The following is a 23,343-nucleotide window of genomic DNA, read 5'->3' on the forward strand; positions in this document are numbered from 1 at the left end:
TAATCCCTTTTGTTCAGATTACTGACTTTGGGGAGTTTCTCAGGGATTCTAGAATGCTAGCAGGGTAGATAAAGGGAATGAGTTATTGTTATTTACAGTGAAAAGGACAGTTAATATGCTTCTAGATTTACTCTCATTTCCTATCCAGCCTACCCAGAAAACTCTAAGGAGTTCAAAGAGTTGAGAATAAAACGAGAGTAACATTTCTCTGTAGACAAAGTTTTGAGTGTTAAGTGTGAGTGAATAAATAATTTGAAGCCTCATTCTTCTGATCTTTAGAGTTTTTGGTCTCATCCCAGGATAATACTTAGCTTTTCCTCAGCAGGGGTAATGCTTTCACTTTAGGAACTAAAGTCACAAATCCAGTCCTTAGATCCATTTTAAACACCTGCTTCCCTTTCTCGCTTTAGGCCTGTGATCAAAGCAAGCTGTATAGTTTGCATAGTTGATTCCCTTAAGAAATTTCTAGCTTATTCCTCATTGCCTTCAAGAGCTTCTGACAGAAGCTAAACCTGCAAAAGCAAGGCCACTCCAGCTAATATCCATTTAGATGAAGCTTCTTTAGTTTTCAGATCAAATGTCCAAACATAAGTCGGTCCTCGCTGACGTGTCTTATATACAGGACAGGGATAGGTACTTCGGTTTTCTTGCTTATCCACAGGGATAGCTCTGATGAATATCACAGGCATGGGAGGAGTCAGATCTTTCAGCCTGGCCTCTGTGATGATTCCAGCCTAGGGAGAAGAGAGCATAAAAATAGCTATGAAGGGTATCCATTCCAATATCTGTCTGCCAGAAGGACCAAGGGAAAGACTGGTGAGAAGGTATAAATATTTGTCCTGAGATCATCCTATCTCACAATTGTATGTCCCCAATGTCTATTCCTTCTTTTATTTCTAGTGCTGCTACTTAATAATCCTTATTACTATTCTTCTAGATGGGGAGAAGTGGGGTTTGTTAGTTTATAGTCTTTAGGCCAAATGTGCCTCATTTTTTTTTTTTAATAATAGTGTTTATTTTCAAAATATATGCAAAGATAATTTTCAACATTCACCCTTGCAAAACCTTGTGTTCCAAATTTTTTCTCCCTCCTTTCTATTCCTCCCTCCTCTAGATAGCAAATGATCAATATATATTAAACATGTACAATTCTATACATATTTCCATAATTATCATGCTGCACAAGAAAAATCAAAAAGGGGAAAAAAATGAGAAAAAACAGAAAGCAATCAAACAATAACAAAAGAGGTGAAAATATTATGCTGTGATCCACATTCATTTCCCCCAGTCCTCTCTTTGGATGCAGATAGCTTTCTCCATAACAAGTCTATTGGAATTGGCCTGAATTGCCTCATTGTTGAAAAGAGCCAAGTCCATCAGAATTGATCATTGCGTGATTTTTTTTTGTTGTTGTTGCTATGTACAATGTTCATTTCACTTAGCACTTAACATTTTTCTCTCTGGCTTTTTTGAAATAGTTCTGCAACTTGTTTCTTATAGAGCAAAAATATTCCATAACATTCAGCCATTCTCCAACTGTTGGACATGCACTCAGTTTCTATTTCCTTACTACAACAAAATGTGCTGCTACAAACATTTTTGTACATGTGGGTCCTTATCTCTTTTTTTTATGGTATCTATGGGATATAGGTCCCGCAGAGATACTGGGTTTTGCACAGTGTAATAACTGGGCATAATACCATATTGCTCTCCAGAACGTTTGGATCAGTTCACAATTCCAACAATGTATTAGTGTCCCAGTTTTCCCACATCCACTCCATTATTATCTTTACTTGTCATCTTAGCCAATCTGAGAGCTATGTAGTGGTACCTCAGAGTTGTCTTAATTTTTATTTCTCTGATCAATAGTGAATATAAAGAATTTTTTCATATGACTAGAAATGTTCTGAAAATTGTTCATATCCTTTCACCATTCATCAATTAAAGAATGGCTTGTATTATAAATTTGAGTCAGTTTTTCTATATATTTTATAAATAAGGGCTTTATTCAAGAACTCTTGGATATAAAATTTTCCCCCAGTTTTACTTCCTCCCTTCTAATCTTGTCTGCGTTGGTTTTGTTTGTAATAAAAACTTTTAAACAATATAATCAAAATTATTCAGTTTGTATTTTATGATGTATTCTAGTTCTTTGGCCACAAATTCTTTTCCTTCTCCACAGATCTGAGAGGTAGACTATCCTTTGTTCTAATTTGCTTATAATATCACCTTTTGTGTCTGAATCATGAACACATTCAGATTTTATCTTGATATAGGGTATTGGGTGTTGGTCAATGCTTGGGTTTTGCCTTATTGTTTTCCAATTTTTCCAGCATTTTTGTGAAATAGTGAGTTCTTATTCCAGGAGCTGGGGTCTTTGGGTTTATCAAACACTAGATTAGTATACACATTGGCTATTGCACCACATTTTTATATGGGCTCTGAACTATTTTTTGAGGATACATTTTTTTGGTTTGTTTTTTGAGTTCTATTTTTTAATTTGTAATAATAACTTATGCTTACATAGGTTTTTAGGATTTATAACAAACTTTCCCCACAGAAACTTTAGGTAGTGTATGCATTGCTGTTGCCCTTTTGCAGATGAGATAACTGAGACACAGAGAAACTAAATGATTGGGCCACGATCACAAAACTTAGGTCAGAACTGGTATTTTAATTTAGGTTGTTTGATTCCAGTGCCTTTCCACTCCAACATGCTGAGTATAGTTGGTACCATATAGTCCTTCACACAATATCAAACTAGCTTATGTACCTCCAAATGTTAAGTAAGCATATAGTGTTCTGATAACCTGTCTTTAAGGAATTCGGGTAGAAGAAGTATGGAATTCAGATCCAGGTTGTGGCCCAAAGGATACAGTCCACATTTAAGGCATCTCTCCTCCATCACTGATCTGGTAGCAGTAGAAATGACTTGTGGCTTTCTCTTTGAAGAGGTCCAGAATAATTTTATTACAAGTTGGCCATCATATTGCCCTCAGATAGGTAATTGGACAAAGCAAATCCTTGGGGGGCATATTTTTAAATACAGTTTTTAAGTAGTTGGCTAAATTCTCCTTCTAGATTCTTAAAATAACATAACATCTTCCATTTTCTATTCCTTCTAATTTATCCTACATAATGTTTATACATTATTCTTTGCCCAAAACTATAAGTTTGTGTTTTTGAAAATTTTTCAATCTAGACCTACACTAACTTTCCATTCTTATAATATTTCTTCCCATGGAATCTGTGTACGTACCAAACTGGACTACTATGTTCAGCATGTTCCTACTCTCCAAGTCTTAGCCTATTGTATTTCATATTTTCCTCTTCCATACCTGTGCCTCCCCTCCACATAAATTTTTTAAAAGTTTTTCATCTTAAATATAGCTTTCCTGATAGGGTCATTTTTATAATTTATTATTCAATAGATACTTTACTCATTAGGGATCTCATATAAGTGCTTTATTATGTATTTACTATGTAATAATTTGTTTTATTCTACTGCTAGAGTCCAAGGGGAGATACTACCTTATCTAAACTTAGTATTTCCTACTGCATAGAAAAGTGTTCTAGACATATTAGATGCATGATAATTGTTGAATCATTTTTTGAAAAATAGGAACATTTCTTAACCTTTTCTCTCTAGGTCTATTATGGATCTATGAATTTGTATGAATTTACCCCTATGTCTTTGGAAAAAAAAAAAAACTCATGTCCAGCCTATATCATGAGGAAAAATCATTTTTATTAGACTAGTGTCACAGTTTCAGATGTGAAAGGCTCCTCAGTAGCAATCTAATCCAACCAGCATTAGAAAATGAGCCTCTCTTACAACAACTAGTCTTTGTTTAAAGACCTCCAATCATTGTGAGGTATTGTTATTTTAAGAAAATTTTTCCTGATACTAAGCTAAATTTGTTTCTTTGCCACATCTACCTATTATTCTTGGAAGGATTCTTTTCTGGGGCCAATCTAATCCCATTCCCACACAGTCTTATCTACCACTTCAGATTAATATTCCTAGTTCCTTTGTTCCTTGCTCAGAAAAGTCACAGCTAGATAATCCCTTTTGGATTGGAGAACCAAAATGCATAGTCAAATGTTCTACATGTGAGTAGTTTTTAAAATATTGCAAAGGTTCTTAGAGAACCTTTTGTGCAGAGCAGCAAATTAGATCCCTGTTTTTAAAGGACACCAATGTGATTGTTGAGATTCTTTTTGCTAGGTTATAGCTATATATTTTTTCCATCCTGTAAACATTTGCTCCCATTGTTAAGGGAAAGGGGCCTATGAGCAAAACAAATCCTCTGAGAAGCTTATAATGAATGAGTGAGGCAAAGCCTAAGTGAAATGATCATCACAATGAAGGTGGACCAAGCAGTGTTCGATCCCATTGTTTCTGATATGTAATGAAAAGGGAGAGTAGAATTGTAACTCTGGTGAATAATTTTATGTGGTGGAAAAACATTCAATAGCATATTGCTACTAGAAAAAAAAAACCATAGTAATAGCATTTCTATAGTATTCTCAGAGAATGGAACCTTTGGTCTTAGCATATCAGTATCCAATATGCAATATGAGTAAGTGAAAATGGTAGTGTAGGGAACAGTGGCTAAATCTGACATATTGAAGAAATATACAAATTCTTTAAAAGAAAAATTCTTTAAATAAGAATTTAAAACTACTTGGATTGTTTTTCATGTGTCTCAAAATGGAGAAAAATCTGTATCTCTCACTGGAAAAGATCATGGATATTTACCTTCCCAAAAGGTGATCAAGAAGACATCAATTCCTGAACTATGTTACTTCTTTATCATCCATATAAAATCCTTAAGAATTGTGTATATTATCTTTTATAGAAATAGAAGTGAATAGTGAGGCTTTCACAGACTGGCAAAATATATTTTCATCATTACACTAATGACTAAGAATAAAAAAAATCTGTTTTTGATAAAGCATGACAGGACAAAAAGACCCTTCAATAAGATGGGTTTCATGTTGTTCAATCATTCAATCATGTTTTAGACAGAAACTGAAAATAAGCTGGCTCTCCTCAAAATAATATAGGGAGAGGAGTGAGTCAGATTTAAGTATGAAATGCTTTCAGTAAGTCAAAGTTGCTTACTGATGCAAGAAGTCCACCAATATTCTCATTATATGGCTGCATATCATGGAATGTGGTTTCAACCTTTTAGTTTTTGCATCATCCTTTGTTGTATAAAATAAATTGGGGATGATCATCGAAGGATGACACTAAGATTAAGAAGGATTGGGAAGCAGGATTTTTTTTAGCCAGATTTGAAAGAAGCCAGGAGGTGGAGCAATCAAGTATCTAGGAGAATATAAGATGTAGGAAGACTGGAAAGTCTTGTAAGTAAATAGACTGAAAGGGACTGATACATGAAGAGTATTAAACCAGAGTTTGATATTTGATTTCAAAATCCTAAGAAGCCTCAGGAGTTTATTGAATAGGAGTATGATATAGTCACATCTGTGCTTCAGGAAAATTAACTTGAGTCAAAGAAACCAAAAAACAAGCTATTTCAATAGTCCAATTGTGAAGTAATGAGAGGACCTGCACAAGGGGAATGTCAGTGTCAGGGGAGAAAGCATATATGAAATGCGTCAAAAGGCAAAACTAAGAGAACTTAGGTGAAATAACTTGCCCTAGGTCACACAACAAGTGGCAGAATCAGAACTTGGTCCCAGGCATCCTGGCTCCCTATCCAATTCTCTTTAAAACTTTCTGATGCCATTTTTAACACTTTGTAGTGACTTTCTAACGATTCTCCTCACTGCAAATAGAATCTTCCTTGTAAAACAACTGTTAAAAACAAATCAATGTTTTGGCCACATCTGACATGATGTCTCATTTTGTACCTATATCCTAACCTATACCTATACCCACCTCCTAACATTACTTTCCCAAGAAAATTCTGGCTTTTTTTCCCCCTCCAAATACACAGAACAGCATAAAATGTAATGTAGAATATCTTTAAGTCTGGAACTAGCTACCTTCACTCAAAGCAGTGTTCCTTGTTTGGAAAGATACGGCTATAAAGTTTTGTCTGACTTCGGTAAGGAAGTTAAGATTGACCAGTTAGAGTGATTTATTGTGAATATTTCTGATTACTTTAAGCACTTGAAGACATTTGAACCTCAAATGTCGGTCAAAAATAGCTTGTCCCGAGTTATTACCTGTATATCCCAGCAGGCTCCTTCCATGAAGAGACCATGAACATAGGCCCCTTCCCGAGGTGGGCTACTAAAATCTTCCTGGCTCTTCTTAGTTACTTCACACTGTAGGGCCATCTTATCCAGTGGCCACTCATTTTTGTGAGCCATGGACTGCATGATGGCTGTCAAGAATGACTGGGGGTTAAAAAAGCCTGCAAGCCAGACAGCAGAGGGCAATGTAAAATCTCCCATCCATTTCTCCAGCTCTTTGATTCGGTTGAGCAGATCCACAAACCAACTTGCCAGGCCTGCTGTTGATGGGTATGCCTTCTTGGCCCATGACTCTGGTACAATATCCAGATACAGAGCACTCTGTAAACTCTCCATATTACTAGTCATGGTAAGCTCACCCTAAGGATAAAAGAGCCAGAAAATAAGACAATGAAAAAGGATAGCCAGGACAAGAACAATGAATTAAATTCATGCAGGGATCCTATTACAGGAAACCTTTAGTTCTAAAGGATATCATTTGCTATCACATAGTAGATTTGGATTTTTGTGGTATGTTTTCTGGAGATTGATTCCCTGGAATGCCTGCAATTATAGTAGTTGGTATTATTGCACTGCAACATAGTATTGGGTACTAGATGAATGATGATACAAGAAATGGTGCATAGACTTCTTATTCATTGATGAGATTAAAGTACATAGGTCTATATACACTTAATTATTAAAAATAAAAAAGCCTTTAGAATAAATTATTTAACTGTAGGTTCTAAAATTTATAAAATATTTTTCTTACCACCATCAACTAGAAAGCATGAATATTTTAATCTCCATCTACGTTTGGCATATATTCACTTTAAAAATATCTTTTTAATTTTTTAAAAATTATAGCTTTTCAAAATAATGTTTTGGTCATGTATACTTATTGTGTATCTAAGTTATATTTTAATATATTTAACATCTACTGGTCATCCTGCCATTTAGGGGAGGGGGTGGGGGGGGTAAGAGGTGAAAAATTGGAACAAGAGGTTTGGCAATTGTTAATGCTGTAAAGTTACCCATGTATATATCCTGTAAATAAAAGGCTATTAAATAAAAATAAAATAAAATAAAATAAAAATTATAGCTTTTTATATAAAAAATATGCATGAGTAATTTTTCAACATTGACCCCTGCAAAAACTTCAGTTTCAACTTTTGCCCTCCTTCCCTCTCCCCCCCCCCCCCCAGATGGCAGGTAGTCCCATACATGTTAAATATGTTAAAGTATATATTAAATACAATATATGTATACATATTTATACAGTTATCTTGTTGCACAAGGAAGATCAGATTTAGAAAGGTAAAAATAACCTGAGAAGAAAAAACAAAAATGCAAGCAAACAGTAACAGAAAGAGTGGAAATGTTATGTTGTGCTCCATACTAATTTCCCAGTGTTCTTTCTCTGGCTGTAGCTGGTTCTGTTTATTACAGATCAATTGGAACTGATTTGGATCCTTTCATTGTTGAAGAGAGAGAATTGATCATCATGTAATATTGTTGTTGAAGTGTATTGTTATGGGCCAGAACTCTTGTACTTAAACCAAGGATTCTTACAAGATGTTAAGTCAGTGGAATTGATAAGACAATGGTTTTCTTAGTTTAGCATGGTGATTAATAGTTCTCTGGTTCAGTACATGTATTTAGTACTTAATACTGTTCTACAAGATTCACACCTACAATGATGTAATTATAATAAGCGTATGTAACAGCCAGCAGGGACTGAGAGACAGATTCATTCCATCATCTAGTTTTATGGTGGCTGGAAGCTGGAGGCTGAAGCACAAGCCCTCAGACTCAGAGAAATTCATTCCATTTTCATGAGCCTTGTGGTAGCTAGCCTGCTCCTGTTCCCTCCACTGAGACCAAGGCCTGTCTGAAAGGCTCTCCTGAAAGCTGCCCAGCCCCAGGCAAGGAAACAATAAAGAATTTGGACTTAATCCCTGGCTATTCTTATGGTAATTACTCTGCTGAAATGAAGGCTGGTCCAGAGACCTCCAGAAAACCAATCAAGAACACTACAGTGTATAATGATCTCTTGGTTTTGCTCATTTCATTTAGCATCAGTTCATGTAAGTCTCTCCAAGCCTCTCTCTATTCATCCTGCTGGTCATTTCTTATAGAACAATAATATTTCATAACATTTATATACCACAGTTTATTCAGCCATTCTCTAATTGGTGGGCATCCCTTCAATTTCCAGTTTCTAGCTACTATGAAAAGGATTGCCACAAACATTTTTGCACATATGGGTCCCTTTCCCTTCTTTAATATCTCCTTGGGATATAGGCCCAGCAGTAACACTGCTGGATCAAAGGGTATGGACAATTTGATAACTTTTTGAAAATAGTTCCAAATTGCTCTACAGAATGGTTGGATCCATTCACAACTCCACCAACAAAACATCAGGGTCCCAGTTTTCCCACATCCCCTCCAACATTCATTATTATATTTTTCTGTCATCTTAGCTAATCTGACAGGTGTGTAGTGGTATCTCAGAGTTGTCTTAATTTTCATTTCTCTGATCAGTAGTGATTTGGAACACCTTTTCATATGACTAGAAATTGTAAAAATGCCTTTTGATAGATTAATAAGGAAATAGACTCAGAGAACTGAGACTTGGTCATATATCTAGGAAAGGGTAGAATCAGACATCTTTTATTCCAAATGCAGCCCCATTTCCCCACACCATGCTGTCTAAAATACTTGGCTCATTAATAGCATTCTGACTCAGTTTACTTTCTCTCTGCATTTATTTAGCAGTTTCACTTCAGAATGAAATAAGGGTCAGTTCAGAATTAGAAATCACTATTTTTTTCTGTCCTCAAGAAACAAGATGTCCCTTCAACTTTTGTAGTAACTATTTTTAACTGCAGGCATTCTCAAACAACATTGGTAGTGAAAGTCCTTGAAGAGCAGGGCTCGTGGGAATACATTGACAATCCTAATGATCCAGCTCTCCAAAATGTAGATTTCAAAAGCAATCAATTTAGTTAATTTCTAATTTAACTCTCCCAGTTGATCAATTCCATGAAATTTTGTAACTGGATTTAGCTAAAAAGCCTGGCAGTTCCCTTAAGTGAGGCAACCCCACTTTCTTTCCTAATCCTTTTTATATTCCTTGACACTTATAATTCCCTTCTCTTATAAAGCAGGGACTGCTCATCATATCAAGCTAACTTTAACAACAACAATTGTAAGGGTCAAGGGAAGGAGCTACGGACAGTGCAATCAGGAAGTACAAAGGCCTTGAAGTCTGAGATCCCTGAATGTGGTTTTCTGTGAACAGTGTAGACCGTGTCATGGGCAGAAGCTCTGGTAGCATTGAGCATCATCTATGGGAGGTGTCTCCTTCTCTAATTGGCTGTGTGTGTAACCTCATAGACCCATATAAGCTGTGGGGACCAGGAAGTGGGAGAAGTTTTACTAGGAGTTGACTAAGACTGAGCAGGAAGACAGAAGGGCAGGATGTGAACATGTGGATTAAAGATCTTAAGCTTGCATGTGGCTCTCCTCAAGTGCTCTGTCAAACGTACAATCACTGCTTGATAAGGTGGTGGACAGAGATCTCTGAAGACCTCTGATTGAGGTAAGATTGGTAGAACCACTGCGTGAGACAGTGGCCAGAGATTTTTCTGAAGACCTGGGAATTAGAAGTGACTTAATAGTAGTTTCTGGGTGGGAAACCACACTGGAGATATATCTATAAGTATGCTGTGAGTTCTTCCTTCATCCACCCAAAATAATTTTGGATTCACTCAAAACTTGTGTTTTCCAAATATTACTGAATGTTTTACACTTTGCTGAAATAAATCTCAAGCCACCTTGCCTGGAAACTGCCTTATTCTGGAAATTGCCTAACTTTATATGTTGACCACTTAATTGTTCTGTCCTTGTATAGTCTTGCTTTCTTTCAATATAATGTAATCCCACAAAGACTTGAAAGGGGCATACCTTTTTCCAGCTTTCCTCTTTGCCAAGTGACTTTTTCAGGTTTTAGGATTTGTTCTCAACTGACAAGGTCTAGACATTTTTGTACTGAAAGTTCAATATATCAGTAGTGAAACATAGCAACCAAAAATTGGAAATGTAAGGTTTATAGTCAAGTAGCCATAGGTAGGGACAACAAAAGCTATTGCCCATTTTTATCTATATCTATATCTATCTATCTTGGTTACCAAATCATAATCTGAGGAATGTGATATAAAGATTTTCCCAATAATGTTTTCTTTTAAAAAAAACATAAATTTATTAATTTTGCGTAGAAGTTGTTCAATTTCATGTAATCAAACTCATCTGTTTTACCTGTTTTAGATGCCTCTTTTTTTGTTTGTTTGGTTAAGAACATTTCTCCAATCCATATTTAAAAAAGATATATATTCTTGCTTATCTTTTAATTTTTTTATTGTATATTCTTTAATATTAAGTCCACATATCCATTTGAACTTATTGTGAGATATGGTAAATATTTAACAGTTGGCTGCACGACACACTTTTAAGTTACAACTGCATTATTAACATATTCATCATCATATTTTTAAGTATAGATAATTAATAAAATAATAAGTGAAGCCCTGATTCATAACATTTGCTGATTTCTGAAGTGTCAGTGCTCATACTGAAGATGTGACAATTGGTTCCAGTATGAGTTGGCTCTAGTATATCCTTGAATTTGGTCTAAATCTATTTGGTCTAGGCCTGTTTTCTGTCACACTGCTTTCCAGTATTTCCAGCAGTTTTTTTTTTTTTTTACCAAATAAGGAGTTACCGCTTAAATAATTTGTATTTTGCAATTTATTGAATACAGAATTATTGAGCTTCAGCCCCCCATTTTCCCATTGATCTATTCTTCTATTTTTAATCAATACCAAATGATTTTTGATCACTTGATTTATAATATAGCTTGAGATTTATAAGTGTTAATCCTCCCCTATTATTTCCCTTGATGTTCTAGACCTTTTGCTTTTCCAAATGAATTTTGGTATTATTTTGTTGTTGTGTAAAGTATCTGATAGATTGATTATATAGCATTAAAATTAAAAATTTACTTTGGTAGCATTTTCATTTTTATTGTATCGGCACAGTCTAGCCATGAACATTGATTATTATTTCCTTGGTTATTTAAATTGTTTTTTACATCTTTAGAGACCACATTATTATTGAATATATACAGTTTTATGTTCTTTGGTAGGTTGATTCACAAATACTTTATTTATTTTGTAGTGATTGTACATGGCATTTCCCTATCTATTACTGCCTATGGATTTTGTTATTATTACATAGAAATACTGTTGACTTTTCAGGTTTTATTTTTTACCTTTGTTGAAGTTATTTTCTCATTTAATAGTATTATTAGTTTGTAGCCTTTATTTGTTGTCAGCATAATGTAATGTTTTCTGTAGTATAACTGCAATTTTGTTTTTGGATTTACCTGATGCACAATAAATTTTCTTTCAGCCCCTCATCATTTCTATTTATATTTTTATTTTACTGGGATATTTTTTGTAATTAAGAGATTTCATGTTTTTGTTTCTGATCACTCTCATTTTATTGGATTATTTAATCCATTTACATTTGAAGTTATGAGAGTTAACTTTATAATTTCCTCCATTTGTCTAAACTATTGCTTTTCTGAATTAGAATTTTTTTTGTCTCTTCCTCTTTCTTCATTAATTTGTTTCCATTACTGTCTTTTCTAGACTTTTGTTCATTGATTCATAGTCTTTATACTTATCCCTTCTTTAAGAAAAATTTAATTCCATGATCCTCCTGGAATTAAAGCTTTTAAAACACCTAATTTGATTTCTCTCTTTTCTGTGGCCTTATAGACCTTTTGTCTTCTTCCTTTTTTGTTATGCTCAAAAATACTCTTTAAAATATTGTTTTTTACATAGAGAGTATAGAAGTATTGCCCCACGGTAGAAATTATCTCATTTTTTAGTCCATTTCTACCCACTACCTTACCCATAATCATTTAATTTTTTCTTTCATTTCATGAAATTTTCTCTCTGGGTTTATGTTTTCCCACAAATTGGATTCTGGTTGGCCCCAGGTTTTTTGATTCTCTTCTTCTGAAGAGGATGGTGATTACTGAGATGATTTTATTTTTAGATTTTCCCCTGTATTATATATATATATATATGTATATTGCTTTTACAATCATATTTGCTTCCAAACTATCCATACCTACCCTCACCTACTCACTTATTTAATGAGCCTTTATGATTATCATGGAATGCCATTCTCTTTGAATGATTAAATTTGGAGGTTAATAGTAAGTAGGTGGGAGTGAGTTACAGCATATTACAAATGAAGAAATGTGGAGGACTTATTGATCACCCAGTAAGAACAAATGATAATTGATGGTTAGCCTGAATATTTATTGGTATTGGCAGAGTCCTAAAAGGACTAAAAGAAGTCATATTGAAAGAACTTCTTAGAAGATTTGTGAGAGAATATGGCCAATGATCACCAAAGCTCTGGGTTTAATTTCTATGATTCTATGATCATAACAAAAGTTAAAAAGGGAATAGAAAAAAGTAATTTGATAAAATTAACCAATACTTCAATATTGGCACAACATAATGGCATGATGGATGAGTTGAGAACTGAATTTTTTGAGTTCATGACAATATTGAGAACACGAATGTAGTGTTAAGGTTCAGAATCATGAGAATCCCGTTTCTGCTACTTCATAGAATCATAAAATTTTAGAGTTTGTCCAAGCATTTATATGAATGGGATCTTCATATAACATACCCAGAAGTGAACTTTTAGATTTACTACTTGTTTAGCCTTGGATATACCACTTATTCTCTCTCTCTCTTTTTTTTAAATAACAAATTGTAAAGAAATTTATTTTAAAATAATTCTCTGGTATACATAGAATTTAACCATTCATTAAAGATGAAAGCAAATTTCCATACTAATTAGATGGATATTCTTGTTTATTTTACATAAAGAATTAAATCTTGACAGAATATTTGATACCTTTTACTTTTTCCAAATTTTTGTCAACCCTCACATTCAGTTATGTGATCCCATATAGGGTTATGACCCAGTTTAAGAAGGTTTGGTTTAGAAAATCCTTAAGACTTAACTGGGAAAATTCTCACTCCTTATTCCTGATTCCAGAAATAAAAGTTCCGTAAGAATCTGCGAAGTGTTCCAACTCAGGATATGCTGAATCATGACTTAAAAAAATTCAGTGAAAATAGTATTTAGAGATAGCTTATATCTAAGCTTCCCAATGTTCACATGTATAGCACTTATTCTCTCTGGACCTCACCTTATCTCTAAAATTGAAAGTTGAATTAGATAATTTATTATAACTCTACATCTGTAGGAATATAATAGAGAATAAGTCTCAAAGATCCTGGATCTAGATTAGGATTCCCAGATTTAAACAAATTATCACGTGTACTCTGAGCAATGTAAAGAAACTTGATAATGCTAGCTTTGTAAAAATTTTGTAATTTTTTTGTTTGCGTCTGTGGTTAATTTTTTAAAAAATAGTTTTCTCATTCTGGGATCAGCCTGGAGCTGCTATGAGTTATATTCAACCACTGGGCCATCAATAGTCAACTTAAGTTTCACTGCTTCCTGCTATATATCCTAGTTATCTTAAGTTTCACTTATTAGTGAATCATAATCTTGGACAAGTTTACTTTGCTTTGGAACTATTACTCTTATCTTCCTGTGTGCAACTTTTTTTTCCTCTGGCAATGACCCCTCATTAGGAGCTCACTTACCTTCAGACCCAGATCTAATTCTTTCAATGAGTGCTGAATTTCTCTGATAAGGAGGTTCATTCGTTCACATTCTTGGAAGGTGACCACGATGTAAGGGTTACGTTCTTCCACCTTAGTCATCAACTCTGCAGTGTTAAACTCTTCAGTTATTCTCTCTAATATTTCATCTAGAAAGGCTTTTACCTGTCCCAAAAAGAGAAACACCGAATCATTAATGGACTAGAATTTTCCCCATTTAAGTAAATTAAAAAAAAATTAAGGTGATTGATTTTATTTTATTTTTTCCTTTTTTTGGGCTTGACATCTGACCTAAGAATGGCCATGCATAAGTCTGGCAGTAATGACAGCTCTCATTAATATTATTTTATGGTTATAAAATACTTTCACTCTTCTAATTTGAACCTTACAATAACAAGGTTCTCAAGCAGGGAATATGCACAATATTGTCATATTTCCATTATATTTTAAATGAAGAGTTTGAAGTGAAATTATGACTGGTACAAAATCGTGGTCCAAGTAAGTAGCAGAGTTGCAACTTAAATTAAGGTATTTGCTACCGGATCTAGTATTTTTTTCTACTATCTCACACAGCCTGTTTGGGGAGATAGTTGATAAGCATTAGAATGCTCATATGAGTTTATGTTAAATTAAAATTGAGAAAGATGAGATTTTTATCCTACTTTTCACTCCTGTCACTGACAGCACAAAAATACTGTTTCTAGAGAAAATGCTGATGCAAAAACTCTTCTCATAGTTAGAAAGAAGCCTTTTGGTCTGTCATAGCAAAAAATGGGAATAGAGTTTAAATGACACCTGGAAGCTGTTACTGATGATTGGAGAAAATTGCCATCACATTTCTGCTTCTAGAGTTGAATGTGGAGAAAACTTCATAAATTTCTCTGTGCCCATTTGAATATTATCCACAAGGAGATGGGTTTTGTTCTAATTTGAGTAAATGGAGTTAAGCCCCATGAGTGAAAGCTCTTTGATATTGTTAGGGGACGGGCAAGGCTGTTAGGGGACGGGCAAGGCAGTTAGAGGAGAGAAAAAGAAAAGTGATTGAGGAAAATGTGTTTCTTCTAAAATCTGGATCTCAATAATCTGAAAATCCAGGTTTCACAAATTATTAGGAATACCACCATTAAAGTAGGAATCCAGATATGGTGAAAATATCATTTAAAAAATTTCTGTTCTTCAAATAAACTTTTTAAATATACAAAAAACAAAGGCTTTGTGTAAGCAGAAAAGCAGATTAAGGTCTCAGAAGCTTCAGAGAAAACCATTCAGTATTCACTGAGTATTGATAAGAACAGAAGAAAGATAAAGAAAAACAAACTTTTCTTGCCTGAAAAAGAGATATCCATAGAATCAAACAGACAGGAAAAGACAAGGAAAAGAAAGAACAGATATGTACTCTTCTGTTTTGTAAAAGAAAAAAACTCAGCAAACTAACCATGGAAAGCAAAGACTCCAGAGATTCATGGAGTTTGCAGCTATTTTTATCCTTAAAGAAACTAATAGAGTGAGACCCAACTCTTGGATTGTAGCAGTGTAGAGAAATCCAGGTTAGCAATGGATTTATCTGTAGCAGTGGCCTATAAAAAGGCATGCAGTCCTTTAAGCCATTAGGATTTGTAAAAAAGATAGAGAGGAAAGCCAAGGGTTTGTTAAATACTGATTGAACCAGCTGTGTTCCATGAGTTCAATTAATTTGTATATAATTCTTTTTTTGGGGGGGGGGAGTGGGGAGAGATAGGGCAATGGAGTTAAGTGATTTGCCCAGGGTCACACAGCCAATAAATAGCTGGAGCCAGATTTGAACTTAGGTCCTTTTGATTTCCGAGCTGGTACTCTATTCATTGTAACATCTAGCTGCTCTTTTTTCATTTTTTAACTTTGTATGCAGTTCTTTGATTCTCCTTCTAACTTTGCAATTAGCAATTAAAGTGAGTACTTATACATACACACATAACATACATAATTCATATATACAACACATATATAGTTAATGTGTATCAGCTGTTTAGACAAAGTCTTAGAGTGATACTGTGGATATAAAAGTCCCATGTAAGCCAAGAAGATAGAATAGGACTTGGGAAGGCATTAGAGATAGAAATGAGTGGAACCTGCCATTAGCAGTGGAGCTGGAAGCCAGCTAGGAGCAGTTTTAACAATGGTTTTCCTTCTCAGAGGACTAGGAGAGCTATAAAAACTGTTCTGTTTTTGACAACTTTAGAGTTAGATTTGTTAGGAATGTGAGAAAACTGAACTACCATTCCTCCACTTTCTTTTCATTAACAAGCTTTGGCTTGCATTTGATTCTCATGAGCTATTTTACTTTATATCAACTTCTGTTCTATAAAAATGATGTCAACCCAGACATATTTTTGTGTGTTCCTTTATAGTTTAAGTAAGTAGCAAAACAGTTCTGCTAGTTTTGATATTGATTAGGTAGTTTCTTTCTGGTTGCAAGGCTGACCTAATCCATGGTTAGAAACTGTATTACTTGGGGCATAAATTAGAAGTTATTTATGAAGTATTTTTACTAGTTACAAACTCCTCAGAACAGAAATTTGAAAGAGTTCAAGACCTGTCACTCTCTAAGACTAATGAACCTGATTTTCATTGTGATTACCTGGCATTTTAAATACTAATTAGGACACTGTGACCTAGCAGTTCTTTAGGGGCAGCTAAATGGCACAGTGCATAAAGTGCTGGGCTTGGAGTCAGGAAGACTTTTTTATTTTCCTGAGTTCAAATGTAGCCTCATGCTGGGTTTGTGACCTTGGGCAAGTCACTATGTTTGCCTCAGTTTTCTCATCTGTAAAATGACCTGGAGAAGAAAATAGCAAATTACTCCAGTATCTTTACCAAAAAAACCTCCAAATTATATGGCCACAAAGAGTTGGATACAATGTAACAAGCACCCAGCAATTTTATTGCTAGGACAGTTATTCTAAGGATGTTGTTGAAAGGGAAGAAAAAGTCTCTGAAATATTTATAATCGCCCTATTATTTAAAAAAAAAAAAAACAACAAAACAAAACTGGGACAACTAGGTGGTACTGTGGATAGATCATCAGCCCTAAAGTCAGGAAGACCTGAGTTCAAATCTGGCCTCAGACACTTCTGTATGATCCTGGGCAAGTCCTTTAACTGTAGTATTCTCTCCAAAATGTAATGCTCTCTGTTGAGGTTTCTTTGGGGCCTCTGGAGGCAGCCTTCATTTCAGTTCAGTAATCACCACAAGTATAGCCAGATGTTAAAGTCCAAATCCTTTATTGTCTCTTTCAAAGTCTTGTCTTCTTTCCTGGGGCCTGGTTCTCTCCTTGGTTCCGTGGGCTTGAACTCCTGCCTCCTTCTCTGCCCTCTGAATCTCTCTGAATGTCTCTGACTCCAAAGGTTTGTGTTTCAGTCTCCAGCCACCACCAAGGTGGAAGATGGAATGAATCTGTCTCAGCCTCTGAGAGCTTCTAGTGCGCCTGCCTTTTTTGGCCCTGAGAGCTTCTTGCTTATATGTTCCACACTGAGTATACACCCAATCATTATATCACTAGGAAACCATTATTTGTTGTAGGATTGAATCAGTGGTAAACTAGATTTAACCAGTGCCTCGTCTCCTCAATTCCACTTAGTACCCTTGTTTCAAGTTCTGGCCCATAATATCTCCTTGTAGGATTAAATAAATAATACTGAACCATGCTAAATTAGATAACTATTGTCTCTATCAATTCCACTGACTTAATATCTTGTAAGAATCTTTTGTTTCAAGTTCAGAGTTCTGGCCCACAACATTTAACCTTAATTGTCTCAGGGAAAAAAAATACAGAAACAACTCACGTATTCATCTGTTGGGCGTAAATAGTGAAATAAACTGTGGCATATAGGTATAATGGGGTATTACTGTACAGTTAAAACAAATGAAAATATACCCTATGTGTAATGCTTATAAAGAGATAAAAAAGAAGGCAGAATTAGAACATATAAAGACTATAATTATGTTTAAATGAGTCACAAGGCTTTATAGTTCTCTGAATGCCTCAGAAATCTCTTCAACCTGTAAAATCACTTCAGCCCTGGAACTCACACCTTACTAATATTTCTGCTTCTAGGATTCCCTCATTTTATTGGAGAATGGGGTCATCCTCCATTTAAGGAAGGTACCCAAGTTCCATTCCCAAAAGACCATGTAACCTCTTTGATTCTCATCAGATAGCATTTCCTTGTCAAAGTACCTTCTTCTCTCCCTTCCCCTCCCCTTGCTTCAGCTTCCTTTTACAAATTATCTTCTATTTTAGAATGCAAACTCCTTGATGGGCTGGACTATCCTTTTTTCTTATATATATATATATATATATATATATATATTCCCAGAATTTAGTACAATGTTTAGAACATAATAAGCACTAATAAATACTTTCTGATTGATTCTTTTTTTTTTTAACTTTAATAACTTTTTATTGACAGAACCCATGGCAGGGTAATTTTTTACATTATTCCATACACTACTTCTGTTTTGATTTTTCCCTTCTCTCCCTCCACCCTCTCCCCCAGATGGCAAGCAGTCCTATACATGTTAAATAGGTTACAGTAGATCTTAGATACAATATATGTGTGCAGAACCAAACAGTTTTCTTATTGCTCAGAGAGAATTGGATTCAGAAGGTAAAAATAACCTGGGAGGAAAAACAAAAATGCAAGCAGTTTACATTCATTTCCTAGTGTTTTTTCTTTGGGTGTAACTGCTTCTGTCCATCATTGATCAATTGAAACTGAATTAGATCTCTTTGTCAAAGAAATCCACTTCCATCAGAATACATTCTCATACACTATTGTTGTTGAGGTATATAATGATCTCCTGGTTCTGCTCATTTCACTCAGCATCAGTTCATGTAAGTCTCACCAATCCTCTCTGTATTCATCCTGCTGGTCGTTTCTTACAGAACAATAATATTCCATAACATTCATATACCACAATTTACCCAACCATTCTCCAATTGATGGGCATCCATTCATTTTCCAGCTTCTAGCTGGAAATGCACAGTTTGATAACTTTTTGAGCATGTTCCAAATTGCTCTCCAGAATGGCTGGATGTGTTCACAACTCCACCAACAATGTATCAGTGTCCCTGTTTTCCCACATCCCCTCCAACATTCCGCGTTATCTTTCCCTAGCATTCTAGCCAATCTGACAGGTGTTCAGTGGTATCTCAGAGTTATCTTAATTTGCATTTCTCTGATCAATAATGATTTGGAACATTCTTTCATATGAGTGGTAATAGTTTCAATTTCATCATCTGAAAATTGTCTGTTCATATCCTTTGACCATTTCTGATTGATTCTTTTATGTGTTCCCTTCAATAATGAAGATGACAGTCCTTCCATGTTTACCCAAACAGTGCAACTATATCTTCCATAAGTTCTATAGAGTGGGTCCACTCAATGTGCTGGGAGAAATTATATATCAAACAATCAAGAAATTAAAGGTAAATAACGAAAATATTTTGTTAAAGCTGATTTTGCTACAGAATTCAGTTCTATGTTGTTTGTTTTGTATTTGTTGAGAATGTCATAAAATTTGACACAAATAATTACAAAAAATAAGTTCTAGATTGGGAGTAGAAAAAAAGCCTATGTTGACTGGGTTGTGACAAATGAACAAAGGGTAGAATGTGTGAATAGGCTTAGTGGATACTAGTCCCTGCGTTTAGGGTCTGAGTAAGCAATAGATATAAATTGTGTACAAAAATGTTTTATACTGTAAGGCTAATCAGTTGTATACCGCAGGAAGAATTATATCTGGAATCAAACTTTCTATTTCAATCATTCATTATACCACCAAATAAATTTACTCAATTCCTAGCAAGAAAACAGAGTTGCTTCCCATCATTTACCTTTTCCTCTCTTGTGACCCCTCCTCCATTTCCATCCTGGCTGTCTCCAGGTTGCATCTCTAGCACTGTGCGGAAGAGCTTTTCTGAGGTCTGGGTTAAAAAGCCAATCTCAGCATTGGGGTGGAGTCCATACAGGTATGGTGACTCTGCAGGTAGCATGTCATCAATGTACTGAAAGAAATGAAACCAAGGATATGCCCTTTTCCCCCCCAAGTGATTTGACTTTTGAAGAGAAATTAAAAAGTCCAAACAGTTCATGAGAAGTGTACTATGTTTTAGGTGTGTAAGTGCTTTCATTAAACCAAAGAATGTCCTCTGGGAAAACAAAACAATGCACAACTATATATTGGGTACTTATGCTCTAGCTTTTCTCCATTTGCCAATCAGTTACATGTACTGAAATGCCTTCTAAATTCTATCTCTATTAGTATTTCCAAAATTTGTCTCCTTTTTGTCTTCATATTCCTACAATAGGTATTCTAACTTAGCTAATACGCTTCAAATCAATTATATTAATTACTTCCAATCAATCATATTAATAAGCATCTATAAAGTATTTGCTTTATGTATTATACTGTGCTAGGCACTGAAATAGAAATAGAAATAATAGAATTTATATTCTAATAAAGAAGATAATAATCAAATTATATATGTGTATATATATATATATATATATATATATATATATATATATATAATGTGTATGTGAATACACAGACACATACACATGTATACAAAAGCCTAAGATCTTGGCAACTGGTCTCATCACTTCTTTCAAATAGAAAGAAAAGAAATGGAAGCAATGTCAGATTTTGTAGTTTTGGGCTCAAGGATGAAATCTGTGACAGTAAGAGTTAGACAAAAAGAAAAACTGGATGCTGCAGAACCAATGCTTTCAAATTGTGGTTCTAGAAAAGACTTTTGAGATTCCCTTGAACAGCAAGGAGATAATCAGTAAATACTTAAAAAAATTAATTCAGGTAACTCACTGGAGGTCAAATACTGAAGCTGAAACAAATATTTTGGCCACATAGTGAGAAGACAGGACTCATTGGGAAAACCCATACATTGCTACTGAAAAAACAATAGTTTTTATTTTATGGGCCTTTATTGGCACAGTGATATCTCTGACTTTTAGTATGTTGTCCAGATTTGCCATAGCATTTGTTCCAAGGAGCAAATGTCTTTTAATTTCATGGGTACAGTTGCTGTCTGCAGTGATCTTTGAGCCCAAGACTATAAAATATGATATTGATTTCATTTCTTCTCTATTTGCCAGGAAATGATGGGACCAATTGCAAAGATCCTAGTTTTTTGTTTGTTTGTTTTGTTTTGTTTTGTTTTTGGATGTTAAGCTTCATGACAACTTTTACACTCTCAACAAGTGAGTTCCTTTTCACTTTTTGCTATCAGAGTGTATTATCTACATAGGTGAGATTGTTGATATTTGTCCCAGCAATCTTAATTCTGGCTTTTGATTCAGAAATGGAGTAGCTTTTGTAGTCAATAGAGAATGAGAAAAGAATAATAAGGTGTAATCGCAAAAATGAAGAGAGGATATCTGTTCAAATCCAAAGCAACTCATTCAACATCACATAATACAAGTCTATGCTCCAACCACTGATGCTGCAAAGTTCAGAGTTGATCAGTTCTTTGAAGACCTACAATATCTTGTAGAAATAACACCAAAAAAAAAAAAAAAAAAAAAGATGTCACATTCACCAAAGGGGATTGGAATGCTAAAGTAAGAAATGAAAAGATAATTGTAATAACAGGCAAGATTGTCCTTGAAGTAAAAAATGAGGTAGGGCAGAAATTAATTGAATTTGTTAAGATAACTTATTAGTCATAGCAAACACCCTTTTTCAATAACCCAAAAAATGATTCTGCATATGGACGTTATCAGATGATCAATATCAAAATCAGATTTATTATACTTTGTATTCAAAGGTGGAAAAGCCCTATACAGTCAATTAAAACAAGAGTTGGAGCTGATTGTGGCTTAGATCATGAGCTTATTGTAAAATTCAAACAAATTAAAATAGGGAAAATCATAAGATCATACAGTATGACCTAAATAACATCACATATGAATATTAAGTGAAAGTGATGAATAGATTTAAAGAATTAAAACTGATAGAGTGCCTGAAGAACTATGAATAGAGGTTCATAGAAATCAACAAAAAAAACATTTCAAAGAAAATAAGAGCAACACAGCAAAATGATTGTCTAATGAAGCTTTAAAAATAACTCAGGAAGGAAGAAAAATGTAAGGTAAAGGAAAAATTCAACTGAATTCAGAATTCCAGAGAGTAACAAAGTAAGATAAGGTTTTCTTTCTTTTCTAAAAAATATACCTTCTCTCCCTTCTTCCCTCCTTCCCTCCCTCCCTTCCTTCCTTCCTCTCTTTCTCTTTTTCTTCCTTTCCTTCTTTCTTTTTTCCTTTCCTTGTTTCTTTCTTCCTCTCTCTCTCTCTCTCTCTCTCTGAGGCAAGTGGGGTTAAGTGACTTCCCAGGGTCACACAGCTAGGATGTGTTAAGTGTCTGAGGTCAGATTTGAACTCAGGTTCTCCTGACTTCAGGGCTGGTGCTTTATCCACACTGTACCACCTAGCTGCATATATATTTCTTTATGAATCATGTTGGGAGAGAAAAATCAGAACAAAAGGGAAAAACCACAAATGAAAGTAAAAAAAAAAAAAAACATAGAAAAAGTGCACATAGCTTGTGTTGATTTACATTCAATCTCCACATTCTCTTTCTGAATATGGATGGTGTTTTCTTCCAAAGTTTATTGGGCTTGCCTTGGATCACTAAACTACTGAGAAGAACCAAGTCTTTCATAGTTGATCATAGCATAATCTTCTTGTTATTGTGTATAATGTATTCCTGGTTCTGCTTGTTTCACTCAGCATCAGTTCAAGTAAATATTTCCAGGCTTTTCTAAAATCAACTTGTTCAGCATGTTTTATAGAATAATAATATTTCATTACTTTCATATACCATAACTTATTCAGCTGTTCCCCAATTGATGGGCATCTACTCATTTTTTAATTCTTTGCTACCACAAAAAAGCTGTTAACAAACAGCATTTTTGCACATATGTGTCCTTTCCCCTCCTTTATGATTTCCTTGGGATACAGACTCAGTAGTTTAATAATTCTTTGGACATAGTTCTAAAATGCTCTCCAGAATCGTTGATGATTTCACAACTCTACTATTCGTGTCCCAGTTTTTTCCACATCCTCTCCAACATTTATCATTGTCTTTTCCTGTCATCTTAATCAACCTGAGAGATGTGAGGCGGTACCTCAGAGTTATTTTAATTTGCATTTCTCTAATCAATAGTGATCAAGAACATTTTTTCAATATGACTATAGATGGCTTTAATTTCCTCATCTGAATATTGTCTGTTCATATCCTTTGACCATTTATCAATTGGGAAATGACTTGTATTCTTACAAATTTGACAGAG

General features: G+C 34.6%; 1 protein-coding gene across 1 annotated transcript in view; it reads right to left on the reverse strand.

Annotated features, from left to right (window-relative positions):
• Window positions 1–70: 70 nt before the first annotated feature.
• DNAH9 (dynein axonemal heavy chain 9) overlaps window positions 71–23,343 on the reverse strand; it is a 479,597-nt gene continuing 456,324 nt past the window's right edge. The window contains exons 66-69 of the mRNA XM_031965533.1: window positions 19,870–20,040; window positions 13,977–14,159; window positions 6,202–6,591; window positions 71–734 (exon numbers count right to left, since the gene is read on the reverse strand). Coding sequence (XP_031821393.1) covers window positions 507–734; window positions 6,202–6,591; window positions 13,977–14,159; window positions 19,870–20,040 — 972 coding nt within the window. The 3' untranslated portion in view covers window positions 71–506. The remainder of the gene's footprint in view (window positions 735–6,201; window positions 6,592–13,976; window positions 14,160–19,869; window positions 20,041–23,343) is intronic.

The sequence above is a fragment of the Sarcophilus harrisii genome, chromosome 4 (genome assembly GCF_902635505.1).
Source record: "Sarcophilus harrisii chromosome 4, mSarHar1.11, whole genome shotgun sequence".
Lineage (NCBI taxonomy): Eukaryota > Metazoa > Chordata > Mammalia > Dasyuromorphia > Dasyuridae > Sarcophilus > Sarcophilus harrisii.